The 14128-nt window shown below is 40.2% G+C and overlaps 1 protein-coding gene and 1 long non-coding RNA gene across 3 annotated transcripts in view; one reads left to right on the top strand and one right to left on the bottom strand.

Moving 5' to 3' along the window:
• GLRA1 (glycine receptor alpha 1) overlaps positions 1-8862 on the bottom strand; it is a 164423-nt gene extending 155561 nt beyond the window's left edge. For both annotated transcript variants that reach the window (XM_077326506.1, XM_077326507.1), the window contains exon 1: positions 7741-8862. In XM_077326506.1, coding sequence (XP_077182621.1) covers positions 7741-7796 — 56 coding nt within the window. In that variant the 5' untranslated portion in view covers positions 7797-8862. The remainder of the gene's footprint in view (positions 1-7740) is intronic.
• A 9-nt stretch (positions 8863-8871) lies between these two features.
• LOC143832296 (uncharacterized) overlaps positions 8872-14128 on the top strand; it is a 36555-nt gene continuing 31298 nt past the window's right edge. The window contains exons 1-2 of the long non-coding RNA XR_013229190.1: positions 8872-9115; positions 14038-14100. This is a non-coding gene — a long non-coding RNA (uncharacterized LOC143832296). The remainder of the gene's footprint in view (positions 9116-14037; positions 14101-14128) is intronic.

Here is a 14128-nt window from a genome sequence, read left to right as displayed (position 1 = left end):
TCGCTTTCTCCCTTTCTTCAGAATGAAGGAATGCAAAACACATCCCGGCTTTCTGAAGGCTGCTCTACAAATGGAGCTCTCTCCTTAAGAAAAAGAAAGAAATCCACAGAGAACCAAAAATGAAAGAGGCTTTGTGTGAAAAAAAAATGAACTCAAAACTGGGAGTTTTCCAGGTTTTCTGTTTGCCCATCAAAATTCCATACAAAATTCCATTTTGTACTGACCCAACAAAGGCCAAGGTAGTTAACTGCCGGCATACAAACACATTTGCACAATGTGATGCACTAGCTTTAAAAAGTGCCTTACAAAGAATGAGGTGAGTTAATGAGTAAATCAGTCTACACACAATGTACTGTGTTCTGTGGAACAGAAGAGCCCCGACTGCATTTTATTTTCTTGCAATTATCTGAATAATAGGGCTCGGATATTATCTAGCATTATAACCTGGCGATATCTGGCTATATTTGTGCAGGAGTTCAGTCAACAAAATTGGGTGGGTTGTCTTATTTACTTGAGTCAGCAATTCTACCAAAAAATAAAAATGTTCCCTGCTTTAGTGCCAGTTCTTTTTGCAGGTATGATGCCATATTCATGGGGGGGGGGTGGAATACTAGGATCTGGGTGATGAAGACTAATGGGGCAAATGTGGCCTGGAGGAGGTTGGCAGGGCAGGGCAGGGCAGAGGATTGGTGAAGACAGTCTTTGAAAACATACACATCTAAGTATATACTTTCAGGAATACAAACAACTCAGCAGTATTCAGGTCTAAAGAAATGACCTTTAAGATGTAAACTCTCATAGCGTTAAACATGGTAAATGGATGTAAGCTCAAAAATAATAGCCTGTCACCTTTTGATAGTGAAATACATTTACAATCTATGCAAAATCTTTATACTGTCTAAAATAAGAAAAGCCATGCTGGATCAGGCCAATGGTCCATCCAGTCCAATACAGTGTCACATAGTGGCAAAAATCTGAGTACCATCAGGAGGTCCACCAGTGATGTCAGAACTCAAGAAGCCCTTTCATGGTTGCCTCCCCCCCAAGCATCAAGAATTCAGAACATCACCGCCCGAAACATAGCCTTTCATCTATACCGTGTGACTAACAGCCACTGATGGACCTCTGCTCCATAGGGTTATCCAATGCCCTAATGAAGCTGTCCATTCTTGTAGCTACCACCACCTCTTGCAGCAGTGAATTCCACATGTTAATTACCCTTTGGGTGAAGAAGTACTTCCTTCTATCTGTTCTAAACCTATTGCTCATTAATTTCATTGTGTGCCCATTGAGTTTTTATATTATGAGAAACAAAGTACTTCTTTCTCTGTTTTCTCAATCCCTTGCATAATATTGTAATCTATCATGTCACTCATCAGTTGTCATTCCTCCTCCTAAAGGGCCTAGATTCCTTTATTTTTTTCCATAGGGAAGGTGTTCCATCCCCTCAGCCATTTTAGTTGCCTTCTTCTGCATCTTTTCCAGTGCTATATTATCTTTTTGGAGGTGCAATGACCAGAACTGTACACAGTAATCCAAGTGAGGCTGCACCATAGATTTATACAGGGGCATTATAAAGCTGGCTGATTTGTTTCAATCTCCTGCCTAATAATTAAGATTTTATTGCATCTGCACACTGAGTCAACATCTTCAGTGCGTCATCTCCCATAACTTCGAGATCTCTCTCCTGTTCAGTTACTACCAGTTTGGACCCCATCAACATATATTTATAGTGAGGATTTTGGATTCCAATGTGCACTACTTTGCCCTTGCCCTAATTTGCCACATTGATGTCCACTCACCCAGCTCTGACAGAACCGTCTGGACAGTCCTCCCTGGTTCTCACTGTTCTGAAAAACTTAGTGTCATCTGCAGACTTAGCCACTTCACTGCTTACTCAACTCCAAACCATTAATAAACAAGTTTAAAAGCACCGGAGAGAGAGCTGGACTTGTCATGACTATTTTATGAAGGAGAAGAAGGGTGGGAGATAATAAGCTAACAGACTTAGAAATGGAACACTTTAGTGTGCATTGGCTGCATATTTTTGCACTGGTTGCTCTCTTCTCAGTTTGTATGTGCAAATGTAGGTATACCTTTGTCTGGCTTTCAGAATGCAACAATAAGTGCAATATTTTTACCTAGCCATTTTGTTTTTTGCCATCTTCCTGACCCATGAACTTCTACATTTTTTTTGCTTATCCATAGGGATGCTGACAATTTCAGGAGTTTTAAACAAGTGTTTGATTTACCCAAAAGCCTTTGGGTATTTGAATTACACAGCCAATAAGGGAAATATGGGTTTGTTTGTATATGTGTGTGTAGGGGGAATGGATTAGATTCCAATCCTAAACCTATTTCAAGTAAATGCATTTAGAAATCCATATGAAACTTGATATTTAGTGATGGAAAGATTAATCCATGGATCAGAGCCTGAAGGTAGAGACAAATTTTATTACTGTTCCTTGTCAGTGTGGTAAGAAGCCTATAGATATAGTGGGAAATAGTGAAAAAAGGCAATCTATGTAAAATAACTACAAAAAGAACAAAGAATCTCCTGGCATCTTAAACACTAATTAATTTATTGTGGCATTATAAGCCAGAGCTTACGTTGTCAGATGTACAATAAAATCTTACTGAGGTTATAATAAATTTGGTTATTTTGATGGTACCACAAGATTCTTTGTTATGTTAGCTGCAATGGGCTAATATGGCTACCCCTCTGGAAGAATGAGAAAGCTGATTCTGTGAACTCTTCCTTAGAAGGCTTAAGGCCCAGTGTAACTGTTAACACAGTTTTAAATTAACATCGTCTGGTGACAGTAAACAAAGAAATCAGCTGAAAATCACTATATAATGGATCTGGTGGTTATTGACTATTATTCTGATTGCTCAGACTGTCCCTTTGGGGTAAAAATGGACTCCATTTGGACATATAGAATTGTAATTTAGCTGATTGCTTTCAAATGGCTTTACTGCGAGGTAAAGTAAAACTCCGTACTTTTCTTGAATCCATACATTGCAGTTAGCTGCATGCAGAGGGCTGCGATTTGGCTTATAAATAACTATCTTTAATGGGTGTGGAGCAGAAATGCAGAGAGACTTTTCTGCTTGCTATCCAAATTAATGCCTATTAGTCACCATCAGGGACTTCTCATCAGGCACCGATGAACATGAACATTCAGATGCTGGAAATGCAAATCTTCTTGGATCAAATGAACGAATGCCATGAGGCTCTGGCTTCCATAAAAGTGACAACATGAGCCTTTTCTGGTGGGGACTTGGGGCAGCTACAGTGTATCTCACTTTGTATAGAATGTAGTCAATAAAGATGAACATTGAACATAACCAAGGTGTGTTTTGGATTTTTACGCTAAACTCTAAATCAGGAAGGAATTTTCAAAAATCTGAGATCATAAAAGGCAGAGAGGTGCCCATTAACATCATAGCAATTTTTTTCTCCAATTAAGAATTCCCAAGACACCACTAGAGAACACAATGATGACCCTCTATATAGAAGGAACAAAGTGGAACAACTCTTGTTGCTTTTACTGAAAACTGCATTGCTGCTCCATGCCACATATATGAGCTCCGCAGAGCATGTTGGCAGCTACTGGAAAAAAATAATGCAGATCTTTTCTAGCAGGGCAATTCTTACATCTTACAAGAGGTCAATAGAGATATGAGGAGTAATAATCACACATGAAGTGACTGAGACAAGGGAATATCGCTAGGGAATATTTCTTTCATTTCCATGAAAATATCAAAGGATTTCTCAGAAATACTTCAGAAGAGGTTTTACTATTGCTTTTATGGACTATATAAAGTAAAGGAGAAGCTTCTATCTATTATAAAAAAATCCTAACCAACTTAAAATAACTTTTAGCAAAACCAGGCTTCTCAAAACAAAAAAGCAACAAGGTTCCCAACCTTATTGTGCATGAAATTTTCCTTTTAAAAGGGGGGACACCATCCAGGCACATCCTGAGAAATCTGTTTTGCTGCCCCACTTGCAGGATTCACTGCACCGTTATTCAGCATTGCAGGAAAAAAAAAAGGAAATCTGGAATCTCGGCTGCATTTCTATTAATCAAATGGACAAGCCTTTTGTTTCTGTTCTCTGCCAAGGATATAGCAGAATAAGTAGATCAATGACCTTGTGTGAAATCTTGTGTGGGAGTTTAAAAAAAACAACAGTATGCCTCTCATCTATCAGAATGCATTTTCAATGGAAATCAATAGTAAATAGGCAAATAACAATTACAGTTCACCCAACAAGTTTGTCCAACTGTTAGCAAGTTGCAGCAAGCATGCCCAATCAAGGAAGCTTCAGTTCCATTCTTAGCACAAATTCTTAATTACAAGAGGCCCAATTCAACCATAGTTTAAATAGGCCAAGTTTTTCAAATTCTTTTGGTGCAACAGCCTTGCAGTAAACTTTTGCCGTAAACCCAGCCCAACAAAACTAGCTACTTGTCATAAGGGAAGTTACTCTGAATTTTATTTCAGCACAGAGAACTAATAACTAGTCTCCACCCAACACTTAAAACCCCCAATATTCATCTCCAGCAATACACATTCTAACCTATGTTTGCTCTTAAACAGGTATCTGGAAAGTTGGCATATAAATACTCTAAGTAAAATACATATGTTTGTAACATTTCAGCTCTTTCAAAAACTAGTTAAGGGGATTCCAGAGTTAGTGTTTGCGCTGATGGTCTTTTTAATGAATTGTAAGAAGCATTCCACACAATGGGAATTCAATTGAGGCTATCATGAGAGAACTGCAACTTCTAAAGCAAAAAGGTGTTGATTTTGCAACATCACCCTTGCCAAGGCAGAATGTGGAGTTTTTGGGTAGACAAATGGGAGATGAAATTATGTTTGTTTGGTGGGTAGGCTTACAGATGTGTCAAAATCTCCTCATTAAGTGGTGGCAACATTTTAGATGTTGCGTTAAAGAATGCAATGAACGTGAGCTTTTGGGGTAGAATAAACAAATAAATGTTCTGGCTTTGCAGAATTATGCAGAGATCTGCTGAAAGACTGGCCTATGAATTTGTCAAGTACAATGCCATTTCCTTCCTCCACTAAACTATAGCAGTTTATTCCAGCTATAGGATGAAACAGCTACAGTACAAACATGTTATACAAATTCCAGCAAATAATCTTCTTGCATAAAAGGCTGTTGCAAATAAACTTCAAAACCGTTCCAAGTGTAACAGAAACAAATATTATATTGGCAATATCATAATGTTTGCAATCACACACCAGATGTTATTTGTCCCTACAGATTTAGGAGGTTTTTAATGGCTTACAGAAGGCCTTATGTTTAAACAGAAGCTAAGCTTTCTTCTCTCCTGTAATCACTAGATACATTTTCCCCTGCCTCTTTATTTATTTATTTTTATTTTTCAGACTACCGGCACAGTGCTTACTCTTACTCCTATCCTAAAATACTTTGGCTTGACAAACAGGCAAGGAGAGTGGTCATGATATCTTCATGATAGATGATAAGTTTACTACATATTTCTGTTCTGTGGCAGATGATTAGATTGTTGTCCTTTTTATTGCATCTCACCTTCCATGCGGATAATTGATTTATGTTCATTGCCCTCAACTGTCCTTAGTCTACTACACAGAAATCTTTTTTTTTTTTAAGAATTTGGGAATGATGCTTTCATTGGGGCTTTTGTCTGCAAAAGTGCCAATGGTCATAGATAGCAACAGGAACAAGTAGAAAGCTCCTTTCTCCAGGCACTGTTGCTTCTGGAAAAATTGAAAGACAAAAGCTGAAGGTTGTTTCTGAGTCCATCTACCAAGAATATTAGGAAACACCAAACTGTGTGAAGCTTAGTGCCTTTGTTTCTAGTCTCTAGGGAGCAATGTAAATCTAACTCTCACAGATTTTCATGTATTGTTCATATGTTCTATGTAAACCACCCTGGGCCTCTGGGGAGGGCGGTATATAAATATAATAAATACAATAAATAAATAAAATAAATGTTAACAACACATGTTTGATCAGGATCCTTTGAAATGAGAATATATGAATGTATGTCATTTAAAATATGGCGAACACATAAAATGCACAAATTTTTGTCTGCAACAAGACAGAGAAATGGCAATGTATATCTCAATTTTTTCCTTTTCTTTGTAGTGGCCCTCTCTCCTGAATACTTCTCTGGAATCCTCCTCAGACTCTGTTAAAACTTTAATTGGAAATACTTTCTAGTTTCTCTTCAGAAGCATTAATAACATGATAAACTTGTCAAGAAAGCAATTTTAGATACAATTAGTCCTATTAATCTTTTAAAAATTGCCTATCATTTGCAAGGTTTTCTTTGCATGTCGGTATTACCTGTTCACCATCTTATCTGGAGCAGACTTTTACCATATTCCATATGAAACCTTCATTTAAAAGACTGAGAATCAAGATCACAGCACCTCAATCGCTCATCATTTCTTAAGGAAAGGTTACTATCCTAAACTCAGCTCATGTCAGTGTGTAGAGAACCGCAGCCCAATTCCCTCTGTTGTCAAGTATATTATGAATAAAAGCTTAGAAAATGCAGTTTTCATAATACATCCTCTGGCAGGCACAAATATGGATCCTCTTGGAGGCCCCAGCCTTTGACTCTTATGACTCAAAAGACTGGAAAAGCTTCCAGCACTGACCTTGATATGTTTGGACAACAAAGCCGCTTAATCCTCAAAATCAACACATTATAATAATTCATTTATGTGAATTTAACATGGATGGAAAGATGACACTGGTGATGTTTATAAACAGAATAATGATATAACTCTCTCTCTCTCTCTCTCTCTCTGTGTATGTGTGTTATGGTATGATTCAGCATTCTTTATCAAAACACAAGACTGTGCTCTTCTAAAGCACATGGAGGGTGAAGTGTTCCGGTCATGCAACTCAAATGAAGTGGAAGATTGATGAACCCTGCAGGTTGTGCAAGAAGCATCAGTTCCCAAATGTATGTCTGTTATCACCACAGAAGATTATTCATTCCAAAACAGCATGGATGTAAACTGTCAACTACTCCCCCTTCCCATTTGTTTAATAATAGCATTTTAGAGAGATATGTAGCAGTGCATGGCATCTCATAAAGCTAAGAGATAAACCAGAAACAGACATAATCCTGTCTTCTTGAAATTGGTGAAAGAGTTTTAAAAAAAACCCTCAGAGCAAACTTTTGAAAAAAGTTAAAAAAAAACATTTTCATAGCAGGGAAATATTAGAACTAAACCTGTTGAGCTGAATAGGAATAATCCATCAGGTATAAAGAGATTCTTTTCTAAAAAAATTAAATTATAAATAGATGATAGGGCCATAATCCACTTTATTCATCTTAACTTGCATTTAAAAAGATGGAAAATTATATATTTAGTTTTGTGGAGTACAAGCGCAACCTCTGCAGCCACCACTAGTTGTCGCCTTCCTCCCAGTTTGAGCACCTGGTCTTTTCAGCACTGCGGTTACAGACACAGAGAATGCAGTGCGACGGAGTAACTCATAAAGCTGTCAGAAGTCCTTCTATTCAGGATTAAACAATGAGAAACAGAAAACAATGAAAGCCTTTAAAAAAAGGTATGTGGGTGTCCCAAATGATGGCTTGAAAGTGTTCTCAGAAGCAGGCTTCAACGGAGGAAACATACCAGAGCTATCATCGCAATCTCAAAACACATACAGCCCTAGCTCAGTGGGGTTTTTAAAAAACAGCCTACCTGAAGAATACTATGGTCTCCCAAAGGTAGACTCCAAGTGCATTGAGGTTACACATTTTTTCAGATCAGATGAATTTGTAGTCCAGGAGCCAGGAAAAGTAAATCAATAAATTGGCACTTAAAAAAAAACAAACCCAAAACCCAAAACCGACCGGAAAAAATGGTGGAAAATTCCTTAAAAAAAAAAAAAACCCTTTAAATACAATCCTTGTAGCTAGAGGTGAGGTGGGCAACAGGAGCGAGCTGCGCTTAGACGGGGGAGGAATTCAGGACCCTGGACAGGAAACCCCCCCACGTTTCAGCACCTTGGAGAGAAAAATTGGCATTTAAACTCCGGCGCTGCTGTGCGTGTAACAGCCTTGCTTGGCATTGCGGGACGACCAGATTCCTGCCAAGAAATCCCCCCCCTCCTTTTTTTTTTCAGTGGGATCCCAAGGCTCGCAGCAGGCTTCTGGACCACGAGAATAGATTGACCATGTGGGGCGACAGGGATGGGTGGGGGGCAGAAACGCAAAGGGGCTAATCTCCTCCTCAGTTATATCCAAGGGAATTTGCCCTCCTCCTCCGGCATTCGCTGCATTGTTCCGGCGATGTTGCTTCCCGGCTCGCCTTTTTGCTGCTGCTGCCTCCGCCGCCTCTTGCTCCCTGAGATCTTTTCCTCACGAATAAGTGATTATTGCTGCAGGGAAGGTGTCCCATTGCTCGGGGCTAAAGTGACGAAGGAAGCTCAGGGCAAGTTTCACGGGGCTGGGATCCCCAGGGCGATCAGCAGGAAACGACCAGCGAAAAGTCTCTTGATCCAGTCCATTTTCCTCCTCGTCCCATCTTCACCTCAGTAGAACTCGCCAGATCTTGAGACTTTCTTGCTGCATTAATTTACTAAACTATATATATATAAAACCAGCCTCGGTGCGAGCGGGGGGGGGGGGAGGTTTGTTTTTTTAAAAAAAGAGAAAGACACAGTGAGAGTGAGGGAGAAAGAAAACCCCAACTGAAAATCCGGCCTCTGTAGCATTCTGACTCCTCCCAGCACGGCTCTCATTGGCCAGCGAGCCTGAAAAGCTACACTCTGTTGTGTTTGGATCAAATGCCTGTTATTCGGCAGAGGGAGTTAACCTTTAAAATGCGGATGAGTTTTTTTTTTTTGGGGGGGGGGGTTGGGTGTGTTTGGAAACCACTGGCTTTTTAAAGAAGTCTCCGAAATCCTCTCTGTGACACACCACCTTCCCAGCAAACACAATCTCCGAGTCTCCATCAATAGAGCGATCAGCAGATCTCACACTTTTGTTCTTTTGTTCATCCCCCTCCCTGTTCTTTGATTTCCTTTTGAAGAGTTGGGAAACGCCACAGATAACTCACCAAAGCGAGACAAAAGGTAAGAAGAATTCTTAAGTTTCCGATCACAGAATGAATAGCTCTAACTACCGGGCTGCCTTTTGCTCCTCAATATCACAGGAAGGGAAATAGGTTCGTTCCTCGGAATCCAAAGGGGGGGAGGGGGCGGGACAGATAATAAATGCATAGCTCTTTTATTTTTTTCCTAACTGATGAATTATTTCCAATATTTAAAGCAAATAATGACGGCGCTGACCCTTAGATCCGATCTTTCTCTCTAATAGTTGCCTCCCTCGACTCCATTCTCCATAGAGATCATTTTGTCACTGAGTTTGGTCATTTTTTTTTCTTTTTGGTGTGGAATTCGGTTTCTCTAGCTATGAACAGATTAATAATATTTTGCCCCCAACTCCCGTTTTCTACTTTCTCTTTGACTCTGAAAGGCAGCATGGGAAATCAATGCTCTTTGCCTGTATGAAGTCACCCAAGTGGCAGATAAACGTTTTCTGATGTTCCTTCATTCAGAATGCTTTGTGGCATTGAATGCCTGCACTGACCTGCTGAGCTGCTCAAAGAGACGAGTTCACAATGATTCATGCCTGGTTATTTTGCAGAGACATTGTCTGGCTTGTTCATTCACAAGCAATTAGATATCCTTCCATATAGTCACTAGCACACAACTAACGTGTTTGCATTGCATTAAGAGAAGATGTCTGGAAGCCAGAGGCAGCAGGCAACATGCCTGAGCACTTGAGGGGGCAGCATACTGAGGACAGTATTGGGACATAAGAGACATAATTCTATCAGTGGGTCTTAAATAAATAAGGTGGGCCATTTCCCATTGATGGTTTACACCAGAGATGTCTTGATCTTGCAGTTTCAGCCTACTGATGCTTACTCAGGACTGCCATTGATTTCCACAGGATTTACTCCCAAGTAAGTGTGCCGGATTGCAGTCTTAGATAATTCCACTAGTGGCCATATCTTTCAATATATATGATGTGCTTTCAGCATTCAGTTATAACAGACACTGTCAGCAGACCTGGGTTTCAGTGAGAGGTATAGCGGATTCCCAACTCTCACTCTGAGTTTAAAAAGTGTTTATCCTAGCTTGGATTGTACCTATGGTATTTTAATGTATGGGTTTCATTTGTTTCTTTCATATTGAATGGTTCATTTCTTTTGTTACTGATACAGGATTGCCAGGTCTCCACTGGCGGCAGATGGGGAATAGGGTTGCCAGATCCGAGTTGGGAAACTTCTGGAGATTTGGGAATACAACCTGGGGGGGGGGGCTATGACCTCAGTGGGGTACAATGCCATGGAGACCACCCTCCAAAGCATCCATTTCTCCAGGGGAACAGCTTTGCAGTCTGGAGATGACCTGAATTTCTGGGGCATCCCCAGGCCCCACTTGTGGCATCCCTACATAAATAAATCCCTGATAAATAAAGGGACAAGATGCTTATTTAAACTGTTATCCCAGCATTAGAACATACATTGCTATTTCCTCCTTGCAGACATTCTTGATCAAAGGATCCCGAAGGAATTCACTGCAATGAGATACTTAACTGTCTTTTCTGAATGTCTCACACCTGCCATAGCTGTGCTGGTCCTGAGTACTCTGTTGTTTCCCCTAGAAAACAAAGAGGATAACCACACAGGCTAACATACCTTACAAGGTTGTTACACAATACAATCAGAGTCCAGTGGCACCTTTAAAACCAACAAAGATTTATTCCAGGTGTGAGCTTTTGAGTGCAAGCACTCTTCCTCAGACTATGAACTTCTATCATGACAGTGGGAATATAAAGCAAAAGTTATTTCTGTTAAATTAGTAAACTGTGTCACAACATCCAAATACAGCCATATGATAATTCTTTGCTAAAACAGCCAATTAGTCCCCTTGAATTCAGTTGTAGTTCACAAAAAAATAGGATAAATAAAACCTGAAAGTAGCTGTTTTACTACAAAGGAACTTCAAGAACAGGCTAGAAAGGGAGATTGCAGAAATGCAAGTTATTACAACACTTGAAATGACGACATACCCTGGACTCAACAAGGACATAGGTTTTTTATCTCACTATATATGCTAACCTTGTTTAACTTGTGTATCCACATTCCTCACAGTTTATTTTCTTTGGGATGGGACAATGTGACTGTAAGGTGATGTTAGTAACATATAATGTAATTTTGAATTTAACTCTCTAGTCTCAGTACAAGATAGTTGCCAACAAAGCTTTTCACTTGCAGGAATGTTTAACACTTGGGTGGGGACGGATGGGGCCAGCAGCAAATGGTAAATGTAAAGCCGTTAATCACTAACATAGACAGTTTTATTTCAGAGACTGAGTTAGCCTAGTAGTGTGGTTTTCTCTATTAATAAATTAATCTGTCCCTTGGACCTTTTCCACATGGATGCTGCCAAGGCACGATGCCGCCTGCTTTTCGAACCTTGCCCAGTTGCTGTGTTTCTCGTTTCCTCACTGGAATCTCTGTCTCACTTCTCCTACTGTCTTGTCCCGGATTTCTGCTTCCTGACAAGTCAGCTGGTGGACCGGAAGTCAGGACGTTACACTGTTTTTTTTCTGTTTCGGATTGCCACAGGGCAGAAACTCCCAGTCACCTTCCATCGGAACTTTTGAACACCCCGCTTCCCACCCACCCCCTTCCAAGATTAAAAAGAGTCTTTTTAAAAAAATAAAAGGCTGGGATTGTGTTGCAACACAATTGCACTGCAAAGAAACAACACCTAGTCCACTTCATGTTTGCATTGTTAAAATCATGCCTAGGCTGACCAGAGCTGAGGGGGAGAGATGTGGAAAGAAGGCCCATCTCTAATCTCAGGAGACAGAAAGATGCTCATTCAATAGCAGCCTGACACGTTTTATGCAGAGGCCAAATGCATTCTTCCTCCACTGTCCAACTTTGTATTTTCCAACATAACAAATATTGGCACCCAAATTTGCTGGGAGCCCCTTCTCTGCCTCAGAATGGCAACACCACTAGACATGCTCAAAAGGCAGCCCCACCACTTTTCCCCGGCTGCGCTGCAGAGCAGCACAAACATGAAGTGGACTGGGTGTAATTTCATTACAGTGGAATTGCATTGCAGTGCAATTCCAGCCTTTTATCAAAAAAAAGAAAAAGATTGCCTCTGCAGCGTGGCTCCAGGGAACAGACTCCCTCGTGGACCCTGCAGAAGCTGGCTTTAAAAAGTCCTTCAAAAATGAGAGGGGGGGGGGGGAGAGAATGGAAGTGATGCTCATGGGTGGGTGGCAGGGCAGGGCAGGGAAAGGGAGCGCCCAAGTTTTCCTTTCCTGACAGCCCTGCTGTGACTTTCAGCTTGTTGTCCCCTACAGCAAAAAAGGGACTGCAGATTTATCCACATTCCCTTATTATGGGACATCTGACGGCCAGATTCACAACAGCAGTGGGACAGCCACAGGAGGGTGCCCACATCATCAGGAAGAGGGAATTAACCCCATGACCATACAAGCATTGACCCACCACAAATTCCTTGTGTGGAAAAGGTTACACTATTATTGTTAGAGCTCATGGTTTTATTCAGTCCTGGAACCTTTTGGGAAGTTGTAGAGCCATCTTTCCTTTAAAAAACCTTTGACAGATTGGTGTCAGAATCAATGCACTGAGGCATTTTTATGAACAAACTAATGCACTGAGGCATTTTTATGAACAAACTAATACACGATTATGTTTTATAAAGAGGGAAAGGGTAGAGAGAAGTGAGGAATCCGTTTTTAAAAATTCAGACCAATTATTTCTCAACTTCTTGTTCTTAGTTACAGGCTTTTCCAGATGTTCTTAGGCTTTTCTTTCAGATGGTTAGAATTCTTTAAACCTGGAGGTTTCTTCACTGTGCTTATTTCCAAAACAAGTTTGTTTTTATTTGATCTTTAAATCTGTAGCATTCCCCTGAACTCTTCCTGGTTCCTAGAAAGTGGATACTATAAGCTTGAACTACCATTTTCTCCCATCCTGGGTGATCCTACTGTGTTCTGAGGTAATTAACACTCTTTCTCACACACATGTATCTTGGGAAATACACCTCTGATTTCCATTTATTATCTATGCAGGATCCCACCTTTTCTTCCTTAGAAAGAGTCTCTTACTACTTTGGCCTAAATTGGAAGTAAACACCTGACTACCTTGCCATGCAAGTTTTATGGAGGGTATAAGCTGACAATTTGCAGACAACACAGGCATCTAAGCAGAAGCAGACAAAAGATGACCTGGAGGAAGGAGTATTTGGGATAGGATAGAGTGGTTGGGGTTAATTGACAATGTGTGAAAGAGGGGTCATATGGTAAGATATTATCACAATTGATGCAGGGGAAGAGGATAATGTTTTATCTGTAGGTCTTTGAGCCACAGTTTTTTCTTCAAGCCCCTAGCAGCTTTTGATAATAAGCATATTGTGGTCAGGTAATTCATAGAGTTGGGAGGAAACAAAAGACTATCCAAATAAACTCCCTAATGTGAAATCAATAGCATTTATTTGGTACATTTTAATTCTCTGCTTTCTCAAGGGAGTTCTGGGTCTTGCTTCTTCAATGTTCTACAACAACTCTTTGAGGTAAGTCAGGCTGAGAGAAAGAGTGATTGGCCCAAATTCCTCCAGAATGTTTCTTCTATTCACTAGACACTCTACCCCAAGCAATCCAAGCAACAGCCAAACAGTGCTAGTTATGCAACAAATAACTCTGAAGATCTCAAGCAAGCAAAACAAGCCATGTGCTACAAAGAAAGAGACAAAAACAAGCAAGCAACCGAACAACCAACCACAGGAACATTAGCCATTATGATACAAGGAGAAATTCCTTTCTAAAATCATACAAGTAGATCAATCAGACTTCTCTGTGAGTCTTCTGCTAGGATTACCAGTAATAATTTTGGATATGGAGTCCAGAGAATCTCACAGCTTATTTTTTTTTGTTACAGATTAGTGCCATATGTTTCATGGATGTGTTTCTCCGAAGAAAGACCTCCTGCTGATACCACATGGTAAATGACTAATGACCATGAGCGTTTC

Source organism: Paroedura picta, chromosome 3 (genome assembly GCF_049243985.1).
Source record: "Paroedura picta isolate Pp20150507F chromosome 3, Ppicta_v3.0, whole genome shotgun sequence".
Taxonomy (NCBI): domain Eukaryota; kingdom Metazoa; phylum Chordata; class Lepidosauria; order Squamata; family Gekkonidae; genus Paroedura; species Paroedura picta.
This window is presented reverse-complemented; position numbering and strand designations above follow the sequence as displayed.